The sequence below is a fragment of the Xenopus laevis genome, chromosome 2S (assembly GCF_017654675.1).
Source record: "Xenopus laevis strain J_2021 chromosome 2S, Xenopus_laevis_v10.1, whole genome shotgun sequence".
NCBI lineage: Eukaryota > Metazoa > Chordata > Amphibia > Anura > Pipidae > Xenopus > Xenopus laevis.
Genome location: NC_054374.1, coordinates 5,682,905 through 5,702,904, shown reverse-complemented (window position 1 = coordinate 5,702,904; position 20,000 = coordinate 5,682,905). Strand labels below are relative to the sequence as shown.

At 38.3% G+C, this 20,000-nt stretch overlaps 1 protein-coding gene across 2 annotated transcripts in view; it reads left to right on the top strand.

Moving 5' to 3' along the window:
• Positions 1–20,000, top strand: part of efcab5.S (EF-hand calcium binding domain 5 S homeolog) — a 35,957-nt gene that overhangs the window by 8,733 nt on the left and 7,224 nt on the right. Inside the window, exons 6-18 of one of the 2 annotated variants that reach the window (XM_018248796.2) lie at positions 426–581; positions 2,198–2,300; positions 2,417–2,590; positions 5,662–5,805; positions 7,331–7,423; positions 9,536–9,750; positions 10,001–10,157; positions 11,808–12,094; positions 13,804–13,973; positions 15,615–15,843; positions 15,963–16,115; positions 16,416–16,516; positions 19,027–19,283. In XM_018248796.2, coding sequence (XP_018104285.1) covers positions 426–581; positions 2,198–2,300; positions 2,417–2,590; positions 5,662–5,805; positions 7,331–7,423; positions 9,536–9,750; positions 10,001–10,157; positions 11,808–12,094; positions 13,804–13,973; positions 15,615–15,843; positions 15,963–16,115; positions 16,416–16,516; positions 19,027–19,283 — 2,239 coding nt within the window. Of the gene's footprint in view, positions 1–425; positions 582–2,197; positions 2,301–2,416; positions 2,591–5,661; positions 5,806–7,330; positions 7,424–9,535; positions 9,751–10,000; positions 10,158–11,807; positions 12,095–13,803; positions 13,974–15,614; positions 15,844–15,962; positions 16,116–16,409; positions 16,517–19,026; positions 19,284–20,000 lie in introns of both variants that reach the window. The other variant, XM_018248795.2, reaches the window with a different exon arrangement.

Here is a 20,000-nt window from a genome sequence, read left to right as displayed (position 1 = left end):
GTTTCATTCTACATATATATAGTGCCAAGTCAAGTTTGAAGTGCAATTTTAGTATGTAAGTCGCCATATTTTTACCCACAATGCAGCATTCCTCCAGAATTCCAGTTTGATTCAGCTGGCACAAGTGGGGGAGTAGGGGGATAAAATGTAACTATTAAATTAGCTTTCCCTCTCTTTTACATACATCCAGACATTTTTGAATGGTCTGTATCTACCAGTTCAACTGCTGCAGGGACACATCTTAATTCTGAATTTAAAAGATACTCTTCCTCATATTAAGATGGCTGTTATACTCAGGACTCTTTTTACTACATAAGAAGAATGTGGTTTTTACCAGTGGTGGTATTCATTAAGCGTAGAAAAAAGTAGTGTTAGAATTCAGCAAGCCATGCCATAAACTAGTTGCTTTCTCTCTCTCTCTTCAGTATGTGCATCCATTCATTTGCCGCTTCAGTACAGACTTATTTCAGGAGTTCCTACAACATCTCTCACAATGCGCAGATACATTTCGTGAAACCATTCGACATGACATCTGGAGACAAATGTTTTCTGATCTCTTCTTTGCATGTGACCCAGGAAAGGTTGGTTGCACATTTTGTTTTTACAGACGGATAGTACACGAGAAACACCAGAATCCACTCATTCCGAGCTGAATATGCTATTTAGCATTACTTTATATTTCAGAGACAGTAACAGTGACCACTGACCAGTAAGTTTTCAATGCTGCCTCGAGTTTTTTTTTTTTTAATGAAATATGAGTAAAACATCTCATTAGTACATATAGTATGCCAGTAGTGGAATATAACTGCAGAGGGTCCTCCAACTTACAAGAAACAAGATGCAATAAAATAAACAAGGCCACATTTTGTTCGAAATCATCCAGAAGCCTACAACATTCCAATTAGCAGCAATAAATAGGCTAGGTCATGTGTATGATATAGTGCACCACATTTACTGAAACAATGTCTGTATTTAGAGACAACATATTCTACAGTGCTTTATAAAACATTATGCATCATTTACATCAGTTCCTTACACAGTGGACCTTACAATCGAAGGGCCTTATTATAATCATACACAGGTATGGGACCTGTTATGCAGAATGTTCGGGACTTGGGGTTTTCCAGATAACAGATCTTTCCATAATTTGGATCTTCATGCCTTAAAGGAAAACTAAAGCTTAACTAAAGAAGTAGCTATAAATGTTGTACATGTTTTATGCTTCTGTATCAGCCCAAGGCAACCACAGCCCTTTAGCAGTAAAGATCTGTGTCTCCAAAGATGCCCCAGTAGCTCCCCATCTTCTTTTCTGCTGATTCACTGCACATGATCTGTACTGATGTCACTTACTGAGCTTAGGGACCCACTCACAATATACAGTACACATAGAATAGAAATGTCACAATATAAGGCTGATTAGTAATTAATACACATAATTACTACATGGCAGCAGAGAAACCAGTGCAATTAGCATCAGAATTGAATAATCAGCAAACCTGTAGCATCAGCTTATATTACAGCCAGGGAAGCTCATTTTCTGCTGGATAATTAGTGACGAGCCCTAAGCTTAGCTTCTCAACAGCCAATCAGAGCCCACTGAGCATGTGAGTGTCACAGACACTTTCCAAGATGGTGACCCCCTGTGACAAGTTTGAAGTCCTGGATCATTGCTGCTATTGACAAGCTGAAACTTTAGCCTTGTGTAATAAGTTTAATATATAAAATATGAAATTTTTAGCCATATTCATTCACCCAATAGGCTGGGTTTGCTTCCAATTAATTATATCTTAGTTTGGATCAAGTACAAGTGACTATTTTATTATTACAGAGAAAAAGGATATCATTTTTAAAAGTTTGGATTATTTGGATAAAATGGAGTCTATGGGAGACGACCTTTCTGTTTTTTGGACAGCAGGTTTCCGGATAATTGATCCCATACCTGTACTAAGGTCACTTTTGTCAGGAGCCAATTAAACTGCCTGGATGTTGTTAGAATGTGGGAGGATACTAGAGTACCTGGAGGAAACCCATGCATGCACATGGGGACTATACAAACTCATTGATGAGGCTAGAGTCTATCATATAGATTATTTGCATTTTAAATAAATTGGGTCCCATAAAATAATTGTAGCACTCAGCATACAGTACAGGTATGTTCTTCCAGATTTGCTTAAACCTTTTTACTTGTGTTTTACAGGTTGGCTTTCTTGACAGACAGAGAGTCCTGGCTTTACTAGAAACTTTTTATGAAAAAATAATCTCTGAAACTGATGAATGGCAACCACGAAACCCTAGGCAATGTGAGAATCAGATATGGGGATGTTTTTTTTCTCTCCTATATATTTTTGGTTATCCTGGAAGCAGCTTTCATTTATATGTCTGGTCACTTCTGATTAAATCATTTTTATTTATTTAGGGCCAGTAGTTGAACTGGATGAAATGGATCCAACAGACTTTTGGGCTGACTTCCAAGAAGGAGTAAAGTCATCAGAAGAACAAGAAGGTTCTGTTTTGTCAATGTCAGCAACAACTCAAATATCAACAGGAGGCGAACACCACGCAACAGTCTCTGTGCAAGAAGCAGGACCAGGTAGGCTAAGAGGGATCATATATTTAGCCACTTGCAGTTGTGGCAAGCAATATGTGGGTAGAACCTACAGATCCCAAAAGAACGAGTCAGAGAGTACCTTATGCCAATTGACTTGGAGAAACTTGGGCAGGATAATTTAAATAAAAAAATACTTTCAGCAATAGGGAAACACATTATGTATGATCATCATGGGAATTTCACACATATTACATTTCAAAGCATTGAAAGTGTTAAATTTGGAGTAAGGGGAGGAGATATAGATAGAATTATTGACCAAAGGGAAGTGTATTGGATATTTACCCTTAAAACAGGATATCCACTAGTATTGAATAGTGATTAGGAGGTATCCTGCTTTTTCTAATAAATTCAATACAAAGTAAAGTTTAAAAGATATATCTTGCCTTAAAATGCTGATAGGAATTCATAGCAATATTGCTTGAATTGATATGACCTGTTTATATGCAAAGTTGTTTTTAAATTTAATTGATGGTTTCAATGGACACGGTTATATAAAGCTAGAGTAACTGCTGACATCACCTTTGATGAAGTGCCAGAACGAGGCATGAAACGCATCAGGTGACCACATTGTCATAGAGCAGGAAGTATGTTTCTTGTGGAGCCCTGTTCAATGGTTTTTAAATGTAACCTGGAATAAAGCTTGTTGATTATAAGGATCAGCTGTTTGGATACACACTTCTTTTGCTGTATAGGATAAAGCAAATGACAAGAACAAGAATGTGTATTCCAGGATGCCTACCCAAAACAATCTCATTATTTAGAAGTAAATAAGGCTGCTTAGTAGTTTTGCAATAAACTTTTATAAATATGCATATTTTGAATATGCTGGGTAACAGGATATTGGATTTTCCATAGGGTTTCTGCATCATTTAGTAGGATAAGCTGAGAGAGAGAGCAAAATAGACACTGGGGAAGATGATGTAGTCTTGCCAAAATGCTGGATATATAATTAATCTTTTTGCACAAATTTCGTGAAGTGTTGTATGCTGCTCCTACTCACAAACACATGCACATCTTAAATATTATTTAAATAACTGTACTTGCCTACAACTGTCTAAGTGCCCATACATTCACTGTAGTCAGGCATAATAGCTGACTAGGCATTGCCTAGCTCTATAGAAAAAAGGTATAAAGACAAACAATGTCTGTTTTGTTTACAGGGAGGGGATTTTTAAGTACGTAGCTCAATGTACAAACTGTCTCAATGTTCTTGATAATTTGTAAATGTGGGGGACTGCAACTTTGCCATTTTGCTATAGTTTATACAGAAGTAGTGGCCAGATCCATGTTATAACTTCCATCTTTCCCCAACAATCAGGTGATCCCAGTGGTGGCCAATAAAAGGGCAGCCATTTGGGAATTTTAACCTTGCTAAACAATGCTGTAGGGAAAACGTAGTCCTCATGAAAAGATGTACAATGGTAGAATAATACATAACAACGATGAAAGATAGTGTAGGAATGGCCAGATCAGGGATGACTTTGATAAAGTTTGCCAGCTTGAATATATGGACAAAAAAATCCCTGTTTGGTTTAAAGGTGAACTAAAGCCTAAATAAAGAAGTAGTTAGAAATGTTGTACATTATGCAGTGCAATTAGCATCAGAATTGAATAATCAGCAAACCTGTAGCATCAGCTTATATTACAGCCAGGGAAGCTCATTTTCTGCTGGATAATTAGTGACGAGCCCTAAGCTTAGCTTCTCAACAGCCAATCAGAGCCCACTGAGCATGTGAGTGTCACAGACACTTTCCAAGATGGTGACCCCCTGTGACAAGTTTGAAGTCCTGGATCATTGCTGCTATTGACAAGCTCAAACTTTGGCCTCGTGCAATACGTTCACTATATAAAATATACCATTTTTAACCACATTTAATTTTAGAGTTTAGTTCTCCCTTAAAGGGGAGGGTATTTGTTTGTAGCCTAATGCACAGCATGTCTTAAAGGGGTTGTTCACCTTCCAAACACTTTTTTCAGTTCAATTGTTTTAGATTATTCTCCAGGAATTAGGGTTGCACCAAATCCACTATTTTGGATTCGGCCGAACCCCCGAATCCTTTGTGAAAGATTCAACCGAATACTGAACCAAAATTTGCATAATGCATATTTTATAATACATAATTTGCATGTGCAAATTAGGGGTGGGAAGGGGAAAATGTTCCTTACTTCCTTATTTTGTGACAAAAAGTCACGCGATTCCTCTTCCCGCCCCTAATTTGCATATGCAAATTAGGATTCTGATTATCCGAATCCTGCTGAAAAAGGCGAATCCTGGCTGAATCCCAAACCGAATCCTGGATTCAGTGCATCCCTACCAGAAATTACTTAGCATGTTTTACAGTTTTTCCAAAATCTTAAAAATGTAAAGTTGAATATTGGTGTCTCTGGTGTTTGAGTCTGACAACTCAGTAATTCAGGTGCAGATTCTGAACTGTTACAATTTTACAACATTTAGTTGATCCATTTCTCAGCAGCATCTCTGGAGTATCAGGAACTCTTGTATCAATTCTAACAGCTGTCGGTAATGTAACTCAGGGATTCTGCTCAGCAGGGACAAAGATAAGAAATGTATCAACTAAATGTATCCATTTAAAACAGTTTATAGGGTCACCGACCCTCCCATCCTGAGCTACTTTAGAAGGTGAAAAATTACACTTAACACTTCAATATTGGGAAAGACGGTGACACGTAGAAAATAAAAAAAAGTAATTGGAAAAAGTCGTTATTTTTGGTGATCTATCTGAAAACAACTAGTTGTTTGAAGATGAACAACCCCTTTAATGTCCTTGCTAATGAGTTAGTGCAGATGAGCTCATTTCTACATCTGTGCTGCCCTGCTATTTGCATTGTGACTCCATTCTAGAGGTATCCACGAAAATGAAAAACATCAGACTTAAAATATGTTGGTTTATAAATAAGTTTTATCATTAATACTCTAGGATTAAATATAGAATTGGTGGAATGTTTTCGTATTGTTTCAAGTCGAGGTAGAGAAATTTCATTCTGAAGGCAATGGGAACAGTAATTCACTTCTCACTTGGATTTATTTTCAGATAAATCAGAGGGATTTCCTTCTACTGCAGACAGTAGTGAATCACATCTCACTGGTTTGTCATTCCCAACAAAGTCAGAGGCACCTCCTGCTGCAGACATTAGGAGCATCGAATCACATCTCATTGATGGAAAACCCTGGTCAGGTGGATATGCTATTTATTTATCTGTTATACAGCATCAACACATTTACACAGTGCTTTCCATATATCATACATCATTCACACCAATCCTTGATTTGAAAGGAAAGCCATGCAGACTCTGCAAGGCAGAAGTATTACCCACTGAACCACAGTGCTGCCCATAGAACATTATAATTGTGTAGAGATCTCATTACCTCTTGATTCTGTTTAATTTTACTTCTTTAACATGTATTAAAATGTATTATGGTTGTTAAAAATAAATATATTTAATAAGATAATGCTATACAAACAGTCTGATTCAGGGACCACTTGTAGATGAAATGCCATATGTTTTGTTACAAGTTATTAGATGACTACACAAGGGATGTCCTACTATCACTCTTCAGTTGTTTTCACGCTGCAACTTCCAGAACGTAACTGCCAGTTGAAGCCTGAAAGAGATGCTTGGCGTTGTAGTTATATAGCAACTGTACGCCACATCTAGGACAGCATGATTTAAGGGGTGGTTCGTTTTTAAGTTCATTTTCAGTATGTTATATAATGGGCAGTTGTAAGCAACTTTACAACTTTACAATTGCACTTTTCTTTACAGCTTTCAAATAAGGGTCACTGACCCTCTGTACAGCTACAATTGTATTGTTATTGCAACATTTTATTGCTCATCTTCTTTCTATTCAGGCCCTCTCCTATTCATATTCCAGTCACTTGTTCGGATCATTTCATGGTTGTTAGGGGAATTTGGACTTAGATTACATTGGATTACATTGCTGAAATTGCAAACTTGAATAAACCCCCCCCCCATAAATAATAAACCATGAAAACCATTTACAAATTGCTTCAAAATCTCACTCTCTACATCATACATAAAGTTAACTCAAAGGTTAAAAACCCCTTTAAATAATGTTTTGCTTCCTCAGACTCCATTATTTACTCTAATGATTTATGTTACATGCAACACATACTTTTTTAATCATTAATGCCCACTCTTTACCTAAAGATCAATCACTGATTGTCCATTCATGCACACTAATGAGGTAATAATTAGATATAGCCCAACGATCAGGGCACATAGGCAGAATCAAGGAGTTTAGTCGCCCGGTGACCAATCGCCTCTTCTACAGGGCAACAAATCTCCTGTTCTTCTTTGGGCGACTAATCTCCCCGAACTGCCTACCCGCTGGCTAGAATGTAAATCTCCCTTTCTATGGCAATTCATTTTCCGAAGCCGCTCACGAGGAAACTTCGGCGACTTTGGAAAACGAATCAATACGAGTGCCATCCCGCCAGCGATTTACATTTTAGCCGTAGGGAAGGCAGTTCGGGCAGATTAGTCGCCCGAAGAAAAGGAGATTTGTCGTTGGGTGACTAATCTTCCCAAATCTGCCTGTGTGTCTCTGCCCTCATCAAAGTCCACAGTGATTCATTGATGTCCTATTCCGAATCTTTCACTCAGAGTCTAAATACAGTGTAGTTAAAAGTTTTCATATCGATGCTTGTATTTCTGAGTCACCAGATTTGTGTTTTATAGGAAAACTTCTGACTGCTGATTTGGCCATCAAGTACAGCTCTTATGGAGACAAAATCCAGGATGAATGCAATGCAGCAGCTTCCAAATTCACAGGTAATGACATGTTTGCATATCAAGAAATTGTGAATGAACTCAAATAGCAAATGGGAAAACATCTTATTCATTACTAGGGGCTTATCTTCCATTTAATTATTTGGACAATGACACAAAGGGTAACAAATCGTCTCAAAAATGCCTCCTGTAGAAGAGGCATTGAATTGCCACAAGTAAGTCAGTTAAAGCTTATAATCATTCAAAAATGCATCGATATTTCTGGGTGATTTATGGCCCACAAATATATGTGGTTTCTAAACCCCTCCGTGTGTCATTGCCCTTGATTGTACTACTGGTGAGACACCTTGCTGTTCTCAGATGTATAATGAAGTTCCAGAGTTAAATCCAGAGGTGTAAAAACTGAGCCTTTCTTTCTATTTTTTCTTAAACAGAACGTTTGAGAGCTTAGAACATGTACAATTTTATATATAAGTGGTCTTTAAAACATTCTCTGCTTACATGACACTTCAGCAGAGGCAAATAATATGCCAGTAATATTTCAATCCCTTACTTTACTCATTATGAATCTATGAATAAGCTTGCAGATTGGGTGAAACACGTTAGTGTAGTTTAGTTTGTACATGAAACAGCTATGAGAAATCACTGATCAAACGCAACCTCATCTAATGTTCACACTTGCATTGCCGATTTGTCTAACCCCTCAAAACTCTAGACACCATCCGAGGCCTAAATTCTGTTCATAAGCAACCACACTTTGAGCCTATAAGAAACACCATACATATAGTAAACCCCTGGATTTTTGGGCTTTCTTCACACTCAGGGGCAGATTTACTAAGCTTGAGTGAATAGTTCAAATCCAAAAATATTCGAATTTCAAAGTAATTTTTTGGGTACTTTGACTATCGAATTGGATCGAATCGAACGATTCGAAGTAAAAATCGTTCGACCATTCGATAATCGAAGTACTGTCTCTTTAAAAAATCCTTCGAATACTTTGCCAAATAAAAGCTACCAAATTGAATGTTAGCCTATGGGGATATTGTAGATTTATGATCGAATAAAAATCATTAGATCGATCGCTTAAAATCGTTCGAATTGTTCGATTCGAACAATTTTTATTCGATAGTTCGATCAAAGCTTTTACTCTAAAATCCTTCCAATTCGATATTCGAATACTTATACTTTGATAAATCTGCCCCTCAGAGTACAGTTTGCCTTTGAATAGTTACTTGTTATCTAGAGGGTATATCTTTTGACAATGTTTAATCAATTCCTTTGCCTGTGCAGATGTGTGTAGTGATGGGCGAATAAATTCGCCAGGCGCAAATTTGCAGCAAATCTTTTAGTTTGGTTGGCAGCTAATACATTTGCGAAACTCCCTCAAAAATTCACCAGCGAAAATTCGCTGGCGTCAAAACAGTTTCGATGCACGTTGGAAAAGCCACTCGTGTCAACACTATTCAGACGCCCTCTGACTTTAACGTCAGCATAAAAATTTACGTGGGTGTCAAAATTAGAGTTTTGCAAATTTTTCGCCATTTCGCAACTTTCCCGCGAAATTCACAAATGCCAATTTGCGTTTCGGCAAAGCAAAACTTGATAAATTCGCCCATCACTAGTGAGCTGTATCAATTTCCCACTTTAAGGAATATTTATACTATATGGTCTGGTGTGTACAGTTTAAGAATAGTAGTTTTGTGTTATAGTAATTTTGGGCACATTAGGCTTTACTTTTCCCTCCTCGTATGTTCTCTACAGTTCAATAGAATAGCCTGGATATCATTTCCTTCAACCCGAGGATGCGTCTAGGTTGGTTACCTGGTACACACCCAAAAACTATAACTCTATATTCTGAAAACACTGCTTCTAGTCTACTGTAGTGATACTGTGATTGTATACAGTTGAAGTTCCTCTTCATGTATCACACTAACAGAAACTGCACTATTGTAAGTCAGGTTTCAGTAAAACCCAGTCCACTGTGTATGAGACCCGGGGCATTCAGCAGTTTTATATGCTTATCAATAGCTCTAATTCCCAAGGCCTATCATGCATTATAATACTGCAGGAAGGTTATGCAATGCAATAAGAAAAGTTGCAGACAGGGGCGCTATCATGAAACTTTAAATTGCTATTTTATGTTTATGTTCTTAGACTTGCACCCCATCATGTCAGAGATTAATTCCCGAGGCCCGTCATGCATTGCTAGTGCTTTCAATGACAGTGCGGTCAATTTACCCCAGTTTGTACAACTGATGGAGACTTTCTTGGGAGAAGGGGCCCCCCACTCATTTGTGGAGAAGCTCATAAACTTTATACAGAAGGAATATGCCGAGACAGAAGAGGAGAAGATGGCATTGTTGTCAAAAGTAAGCCCTATGTTTCAGTTTATTAAAAGGCTAACAACAACAGAGGAAGACTGTGGCCCAGCCACATATAGGAAAATGCATTTTGGAATGTAGGCATCTGAGCTGCTTCTCCCTATTTGAATGTCTATTCCGAATTTGAGTTTTCAATAACTGCCCCTTATAATGATATATTTCTGAACAAGATAATATGTAGTTCATACTTTTTTCTTTTTAATGCCTGTTTTTTAAATGTTACTTTAAACCTTCCCAGGTTCGACACAATGCCTTAGTGGCACGACAGAAACTAGTGCTGCAAGCTCTCTTTGTGAAGTGGGACAATGATGGTTCTGGGTTTCTGGGACTAGATGAGGTTGAGACTCTGCTGTTCAAGTACAAGGAAGGCATGGAAACAGAGGTGATGGCTAAAGGTATATACTGTACATTTATGTTACATATGACCAACTTTGTCTCACCTCCTCTATCCTATCATAAATACAAATAAATGCATTTGTAGATTTCCAAGTGTGTTTAGGGTCAGTGTCTTGTTGGAATATCCAACCCCTGCAGCGTAACTTCAACTTTGTGACTGATGCTTGAACATTATCCTGAAGAATTTGTTGATATTGGGTTGAATTCATCCGACCCTGGACTTTAACAAGGGCCCCAGTAGTCCCTGAACTAGTCACACAGCCCCACAGCATGATGGGACCTCCACCAAATGTGACAGTAGGTAGCAGGTGTTTTTCTTGGAATGCCGTGTTCTTCTTCCGCCATGCAAAGTGCTTTTTGTTATGACCAAATAATTATATTTTTGTCTCATCAGACCAAAGCACTTTGTTCCAAAATGCCTGTGTCTTGTCTAAATGAGCTTTTACATACAACAAGCGACTCTGTTTGTGTTTGTGTGAGTGCAGAAAGGGCTTCTTTCTCATCCCCCTGCCATACACATGTTCTTTGTGCAAATTGCTCTGAATTGTAGAACGATGTACAGATACACCATCTGCAGCAAGATGTTCTTGCAGGTCTTTGGATGTGATCTTTGGGTTGTCTGTAACCATTCTCACAATCCTCCGCATATGCCGCTCCTGTATTTTTCTTGGCCTGCCAGACCTGGGTTTTACAGCAACTGTGCCTGTGGCCTTCCATTTCCTGATTTCCTTACAATTAAAACTGACAGTTTAAACCACTGAGATAGCTTTTTGTAGCCTTCCCCTAAACCATGATACTGAACAATCTTTGTTTTCTTCAGAGGAGAGTCAAACAGAAGCACAACTTGCAATTGGTCACCTTAAACACCTTTTCTCATGATTGGACACACCTGCCTATGAAGTTCAAAGCTTAACGAGCTAATCCAACCAATTTGGTGTTGCCAGTAATCAATATTGAGCAGTTACATGCATTCAAATTAGCAAAATTACAAGGCCAGATTTTTGTTAAGCCAGTTTTTAACATTTGATTTCATTACAACTGAATACTGCTTCACTAAAAATCTTGGTTCAGAAAACACCACAGTACTCAGATGTTCCTGGGAAATGAAAGACATGCCACTGTTATCTTTTTTGCTGAAAGTGGAGTAAATTATTATGCAGGCTGAGAGGGGTTCCCAAACTTTTTCATATGACTTTATTTGTCTGTCATTGTTTCAGCGTTAAATAAAATAGGCTTGTTTGCTTTTAACATAGCTTTATGCTAGCTTTGTTAATATGAAATACAAGGTACAGTACTGTCTTACAAGAACACTATGTGAATTGCATAGCCTTATGTTGGAGCTTTCTGATAAATTTTCAGATAATAGATAAAATTACAATTAGCTGGACCAACCAAGCAAAAAGTTCACAATTTCGAAGCCTAAAGTGTCATGCTTATTTTTAATATTGTTTGACAATTTCCTATTTTTTAACTAGTTCAGTTTGGTTGCTGATAAAATATGTGTGCATAGACTTTATTTAGGTTTCAGATAATAGATACCATAAGGTCTATTGCAAATAGCTTGGTTAAATAATGTTTACCTTGATTGATAGCATTATTTGGAACGATCATAGGAAATTATGCAGAGAAATATGATTCTTTGTTCACAGGAAGGGAAGCATTGAGTTCCTCCCAGTCTCAGAGGAGCATTCAGAGACTCTCAGCTCCTGAATTCTGCAATTACATCCAGGGTGTGGTGAAAGAGTTACCTGGCCCTGATGAGGAGGTGTTTGAAAGTTTGGTGGAATACCTGACATCCAGCGTGGAACGTTCCCAGGCTGAGAAGCTGCGAGGGGCTTCCCGGAGAAAGTGGCTGCAGCAAATCCAAGTGGCAGCTGAGACAAGTGGGGGAAATCTGCAGCCGGTGTACAAAGCTCTGTTTCAGGCACTGTATAAGGTAAATAGCAGAATTGCTAGTGTCGGCCGAACCCCAGAATCCTGTGCGAAAAATTCAGCCAAATACTGAACCAAATCAGAATCCTAATTTGCATATGCAAATTAGTAGTGGGAAGGGGAAAACATTTTTTAGTTCCTTGTTTTGTGACAAATTAGTATTCAGTTCAACCATGCAGAAGGGTTCGGCGGAATTCGAATCCTGCTGAAAAAAGCCAAATCCCGAACCGAATCCTGGATTCGGTGCTTCCCTACAAAACAAGATTCATTAGATTAGTATCGTAAACTGGTCCATTTTTCACCAATGAGATGGTCCATCCTGGGGTCTGCGGTAAGAAGTTATAAGGCATTTCCTTGTCCTTTAAAAAATATCCTCAATATTATAATTTATATAAGTATTTTTGAAGCTACCATAAAGACTGAGTATGAATTGGCCTTACTGAAAACTAATTAAAGAGCTTGCCACATCAGCAATCGTTGCCATCATGTGTTATTGTTTGACATACAGGGGCTGATTGGGAAACACCTATATAATCACCTACAGGGAGTTTTTTTATTTTTTGTGTACGGTACATTTTTATGTATATGGTTATATATTGCAAAGGTTTACTTGGATTAGCATCTAAGCGTACCATCTTCAAATGTGAAGTTAGAGTTAAAGGAAAACTATACCACCGAATTAAATATTTAAGCAACTATATCACACATAGTGGCATATTAAAGAATCTTACCAAACTGGAACATATGCAGTATTTGAATAAATATTGTCCTTTTACATCTCTTTCGTGATGGACTGTGTGCTGCCTCAGAGATCACCTGACCAGAAATACTGCAGCTCTAACTGTAACAGGAAGAGATCACCTGACCAGAAATACTGCAGCTCTAACTGTAACAGGAAGAGATCACCTGAGCTGACCAGATGAATGGGCCGAACGTACAGATTAACCAGATATCACCCTGCCGTTGGTGGGCATATCGGGAAAAGATCCGCTCGTTTGGCATCCTCGCCAAACAAACAGATCTTATCATGTATGGCCACCTTAAATTACAGTGACCCACCCTTGTCACAGACTGGTTGGACTGAACTTTTAAATGCTGTCAGAACTGTGTGCCAGTTTGATCTATGTGCATCACAGTCCACTGGTTTTAAAGGAGAAGGAAAGCTACCAAAGCAGTTTATTGCCAAAAGATTAGCCACGATAGTGCAAGATATAACACTATATTTATTCTGCAGAATTCTAGAATTTATTCTAGAATCTATCTCTGTTTGTTTAGGATAGCAGCTGCCATATTAGCTTGATGTGAAATCACTTCCTGCCTGAGTCTCTCCTTGGTCACTCATAGCTCTGGGCTCAGATTGCAGCAGGGAGGGGAGGAGGGAGGGAGTAGCAAACTGAGCATGCTCAAGCCCTAGCCCTGGAGGTTTAAGCTGAAAACAGGAAGTCTGATACAGAAGCCCATGAGTACACAATAGAAGGAAAGAAATGTGGTGTTTCTTTTGACAGAATACTCAGAGCAGCATTACTTTGAGGGTTTACTGGTTTATTTATATAGACCTTTCTGATAAAGCTGACTTAGTTTTAACCTTTCCTTCTACTTTAAAGGAGCCTTTCAGCCCAGTTTGCCATATAAGGGATTAAGTAGTTCAAGTATTGTTCTGTCTACCCTCACACTGTCTATAGCAGTTATACCACATCTGATCTTTATTTTAAGGATGCGGAGGCACATGGCAATAACAAAAGGATTAGTGCTAACATTGGCCTTTTGGAGGAAAACTCAGCTGATGGAAGATGGACACAGGTCATTCGCTACGTAGCCTGTACCGCAGATGATACTATCTATCTACTAAATAAGTCCCTACAAAGAGATATGAAGGGTGTGAGGTAAGAAACTTAACAAAATATCCTGGAATTAGTAGTTTGACAATTGCAAATTGTGGGGGGGTGTTTATGCATTGCATTTTATAATAAAAAGCTAGTTGTCAGGACTGGAGTTTTAACTGTAATCTGGTTGTTAGGGATAAATCATGCTAGCAACCAGGCAGCCGTTTGCAAGCATTAATAGCAGAGGGCATAAAGAGAAGGCTGTGATCAACAACTCTGATTACCAGATAAAATGTTTGCCTGAAAGCCAGACTTTTTCCAATTACTTTCTATTTTCTATATGTCACCTTTTTTCCAATATTTAAGTGTAAAGTATAATTTTTCACCTTCTAAAGCAGCTCTGGGAGGGGGGGTCGCCAACCCTGTAAACTGTTCTAAATTGATACATTTAGTTGATACATTTCTTACCTTTGTCCCTGCTGAGCAGAATCTCTGGGGCAAATTCACTAAGATTCGAAGTTGCGCCGGGCGCAACTTCGCCGCACTTCGCCAGGCGTAGTGCCGCCAGCTCTCCGCAAAATCACTAAAATCCGAAGTTGCGCACAGGGGTATCGTAAGTTTGCGAAGTTGCGCTAGCGTTGATTCGCCAAGCGAAGCGAAGTTTCACTAGCGATGGTTCATTTGCATACGGCGCCAAATTCAAATTTCAATGGAGGAATACGTATCAGCACTACAAATGCCTAGAAAACCTTCAAAACATCAAATAAAAATTTTATTTTATTTTGCCCTACACATGTGCCCACTGTATAGGTAAGTTGCCATGAGTCAGGAAATGTAGGGGGGGGGAGGGGAGCCCCAAAAATGTTTTCGATCTTTTTCAGCCTATCACCCATAATGTAGAAAACACGCCAGCGTTTTTTGGGACTTAGAAAATTTTTTGACTTTTTTTGAAGCAATCCCTATCTACTCTATTGCGCTTCGCCTGGTCTGAGGTGGCGAAGGAAGTCTAGCGTAAAAGATAGCGTTCAGAACACTGCGCGCGTTAGTGAATTTGCGTAGTTACGTCCGTAGCGAAAATTCGCCAGGCGTAAGGGTGCGAAGTAACACTAGCAAATCTACGCCAGCGTTCGTTAGTGAATTTGCGAAGTAACGAAAATGCCCAACGCTAACGAATTGACGCTAGTGTTCGGCGCTTCGGCGCTTAGTGAATTTGCCCCTCTGGGTTTCATTACAGGCAGCTGTTAGAATTGATACAATAGTTGCTAATACTCCAGAGATGCTGCTGAGAAATGGATCAACTAAGAGGCATATTTATCAAGGGTCGAATTTCAAATTGAAAAAACTTCGAAATTTGAATTACAAAAAGAAGAACTGAAAATTAAGTTGAAGTTTTTTTGGCCAAATAGGTCCGTTTTTGATCCAATATGTATTCGGCTGAATTGGAATCGTTTTTCCCCCAAAAAACTTCGGTTTTTCAAAGTCCACCAATTGACTCCAAATAGGTTCTAGGATGTCCCCCATTGGCTAAAACAGTAATTTGGCAGGTTTTAGATGGTGAATGGTCGAAGTCGAATTTTTAAAGAGACAGAACATGGCGAATAATCTGAAAACAATTGAACTGAAAAAAGTGTTTGGAAGGTGAAGAACCCCTTTAAAAGTCCCTTGCTTTTTCTTCCTTGTGTTTTTTGTTCTTGTATACAGCTTTGCAGCAGTGGAGAGTGGGACACCCCAGCATGTGCCTCGGGTTCAATACCACGGAAACATCCACTTCTGGAATACAGACCGGCCTGAAGAAGATCGCAAAGGGTCTCTCATTGTCCTGCCTCTCATAGATGCGCAACAACGGGCATTTGGTACTCTTTCCATTGATACAATGAGAGAGCCCCGGGAAAGGAATATATTCCTCACTCATGAGATCAGCTTTTATCAGGCACGTGATTGTATGAAGGAAGCACAATATTTGTTTTATCATCTCAAGAAGCAGATTTTTAGCTTAAAACAATTTGTAGTTCTGTGTCTAATTTTCCTGAATTTCCTGTGTGTCTGTAGGGGGTCACAAATGCATTCAGCGCATCATATAATCACGTGCAGCTAATAAAGGACATTCTTCAGCTAATAAGCAGTGCCCTCGCCTGGATATACAGCCGTGCTCCCAACATCCGCAGCATCACCACATACCTAATGGAGCCCAGTGTAGATAAGGTAAGCAGTGCTCAGGAATTAAGTAATAATATTCCATATGCATTTACACAAATGGTGTCAATGCTGAAAATTCCCGCATTCTTGCAGTTTAATGGGCTATTGATCCCAAATGATAAATATATACAGTATTATTAAAAGCTCTACTAAAAATACTTGCCCATAGAGCGAAAGGACTTCAAATATATAAAAAGGACCCTGTTTTGATTGACTCTATCTTTAGCCTCAATGTTCCTTTAATATCATATATAAATTCTAGTGAGGAATGTAGCCTGAATGTATCTTTCAATACTTAAGTTACAGGGTTATGTGTTTCGCAAAATGATGAGCACAGACAATAATACTGGGCTGTCTGAAATGTTCAACTCCCCGGCCACACTGCGCAGGAGGGATAATCTTTTCAGGTCAGTATTTCTGCTTTGGATGAGTGTTAATATTAACCTAAAATGCATATTAACGTGTTATCAGTTGGGTTGATTAGATGTTTGATTCTTAAAAATGAAGTATTATAATATAGACTGCATAGCTAACAAATTTACATTGGGAATGGCTGGAAAGCTGCCATATTGCTTGCTTGGGTGAGGCATTCTCCATATAGTCCAGTGGCAATCGTTCCTCCCTGTATTTGTTCCTGCTTAAATCTCCTTTTTTCTGATACACACAGGAGCAGATTTATCAAGGGTTGAATGTCGAATTAATGTGAGTTTTTTTTAACTCCATTAAATTCGAATATACTCAAAATTAAACTGGGAAGTTATTTATAAAAAAAATTTGAATTTTACAGACTCGAAAACGCGAATCGAATGGAATTTGACTAAACTCGATTCAAGTTTTTTCTCCTTAAAAACTTGAATGTCAGGAAGGCTACTAACATGCCAAATTAGTCCCTGGACCTCTCCCATTGACTTGGCAGGTGGTGAATAGTCAAATTCGAGTTCTTAAAGGGCCAGGGTGTGATAAATCTCGAAATTCTAATTTGAATTAAAACTTGAATTGATTTTGGATAATTCAGAATTCAAATTTGAGAGTTTTGACCATAAAAAAAATTCTAATTTGATATTCGATCCTTAATAAATCTGCCCCATACACTTACAACTAACATAAAGTTCTGTCTGGATCTGGCAAAGTAGGCAGTACTATGTTTATTATACTCAATGAAAATCCAAATGCAGGACAAATCCACAGCAGTATTCTTAGACTGCAAAATCTTTTATTGGGAATGTAACCAGACACAACATGTTTCGGGCTAGGCCCTTTATGCACTTGATAAAGGGCCTAGCCCCAAACATGTTGTGTCTGGTTACATTCCCAATAAAAGATTTTGCAGTCTAAGAATACTGCTGTGGATTTGTCCTGCATTTGGATTTTCATTGATTGACTCGATTGGGGCATCAACACAGGATACCCCGCAGGATAACCAATCAAACATTTAAACGGTGAGCTGCAGTTCATCTATGTTTATTATACTAACACATTATTATTAAATACCAAATTGTACTCAAAGGTTAAAGAAGAGACTAGGGGGGTTATTTATCAAGGTCCGAATTTATCTTAGTATTTCTAATATCCAACTTCAAGCAACTCAGAATTCCTGAATGGACCTTATTTATGAAGAAAAATGCCAGAAAAAAATTGGTTCGGGCAAAACTACAAAATCTTTGGAGCTTTGGACCTTTCCCATTGACTTATACAGGACCTTAAGAGCTTTTATATGCCGGGGTTTCGGATCCGGAGTTTTCATACCATCAGACTTTAATAAATCCCGAAAAATTCAGATTTTTTTTTAAAGGCCCGAAAAATCGGAGCTTAATAAATAACCCCCTAGAAGTAAGGTGTTCCCATATCAACACAATCTTAAAACTATCCTTTGGCCTTTTTCTGTATTACAGAAGTGTCCCCATGATGCCAATATTTCATTTTGAATTATTGATGCAGTAAAATGTCATTAAAATCAATTTACAGACAGTCAAATCCAACAGGCTGGTTTTGCTTCCAATTAGGAGTAATTATATCTTAGTTTGGATCAAGTACAAGCTACAATTGTATTATTACATAGAAAAAGGAAATCACTTTTAAAAATATAGATTATTTGGATAAAATGGAGTCTATTAGAGATGGCTTTTTCATAATTCGGAGCTTTTTGTATAATGGGTTTCTGGATAACAGATCCCATACCTGTACCTACTTTAAGTGCATTTAGGATCCACCCTATGTCCACAATGCCTCCTTGTGTAATATAATTTCTTAAAGGGCACCAATCATGACCAAAATCATTTACTAAGTAAATACACTATGTGAAAGTTCAAGAAATCCGATTTTTAAAACAGTTAGAATTGTTTGTATAATGTAAATGATCAGCTCACTATTCCTTCTGCAAGATCTCCCCTATCTCCCCTGCAGTTCTAGCTGAGGCAGCCATCTTGGATTTCACTGGCTCCTCCTACCTATATCTTCCCAGCCAACTGTAGCTCTGAAATCTCGCACATGCTCAGTTCAAATTCCTTGCTTGCTTATCAACCCTTCTAAGCTATTTTCAAATCAGCCAAACCTGTGTGTTATCTGCTATACAGTAGTGCTGCCACCTGCTGGAAGTTAGCAGGTGGCAGCACTTCTAGTGGAGGAGTTTACTAAAACAAGGCATTCTGGGTAGAATACTGAAAGCAGTGTTACAATCTGAGCATGCACCTGAAATTTGCATTTTAGAGTCTCTGTAATAGTCTCAATATGGCCTCCCTCAGTGAAAGAACCCATTTGACAAAGTAATGGATTTTTTTAAAACCTGCAGTTTTTTCAAAAAACTATATATGTAGTTTGATTAAACATGTTTAGCTTGTACTGGTCAGATTGTTAATATGTGTTTGATTTAGGCTGTGATAGGTGCCCTTTAATGGTTGGTGTTTACTCTTATGGGCAGGGATTACCTCTTTAAGTGTGCGGATAGCTCAGAAGTAATTACAACAGATGCCTATGGAGAGCGTCACATTGCTGTACCAATCCGCAACTCAGCAGGACGGGCCCTTGGAGTGTTGGATCTGAGCACTGGGCAGTGCAAGGAGCTACCTGCTCACGAGTATCAAGATCTGCAAAAAATGCTACAAATGCTTCAGGAAGCTTGCTATGAAATCTTAGAGGAGAACCTATTAAGTGATACCCAGAAAAAGCCTATCCTAGGTAGGAGACTTCTGTATTATGTTGTCTAATGTAAGCCTTCCAAGTGTATTGGAAGAACTAGGTAATAGGGTAAATTCTCCGAGTATAGCCCTGGTGTTAAGCATTAATAATTAGTATAAAGTATAATATATAATATTATTAAGATTGTTTGTTTCAATACAAACGTGTAGAGCTGAATGGTCAGATATATATATATAATACACAAAAGCCATGAATATCCTGTAAATTATATCCTTATAAACGGTGAGTTCTGATGTCATCAGTTATAAACGGTGAGTTCTGATGTCATTTCTGTCACATGACTCACTGAAATTTGTGTATAATAATAAATAAAGTACCCCCAGTTGTAAAATATGAGGATATTAGAAGTTACCTCGGAGTTCCATGACCTGTATAAAAACACTCGGCCTTCGGCCTCGTACTTTTATATGGTCATGAAACTCCTCGGTAACTTATAATATCCTTATATTTTACAAGAGGGGGTACTTTATTCACTATATACATATAGAAACAATAGAATTCTACCTGTATCTGATGATTCAGCACTAATAATGGCCCATGTTCTGATGCTTTCAAAGGAGCCAGATCAAAATTTTCCGCCTGGGCCAATCAACAAGCCAAAAGATATCCAAGTCCAATGCCAAAATCGGTCGGCTCGTCTCCCACCATACACGCACCAAATATTCACGTACGAAAATTCATTTCATACGATATTAT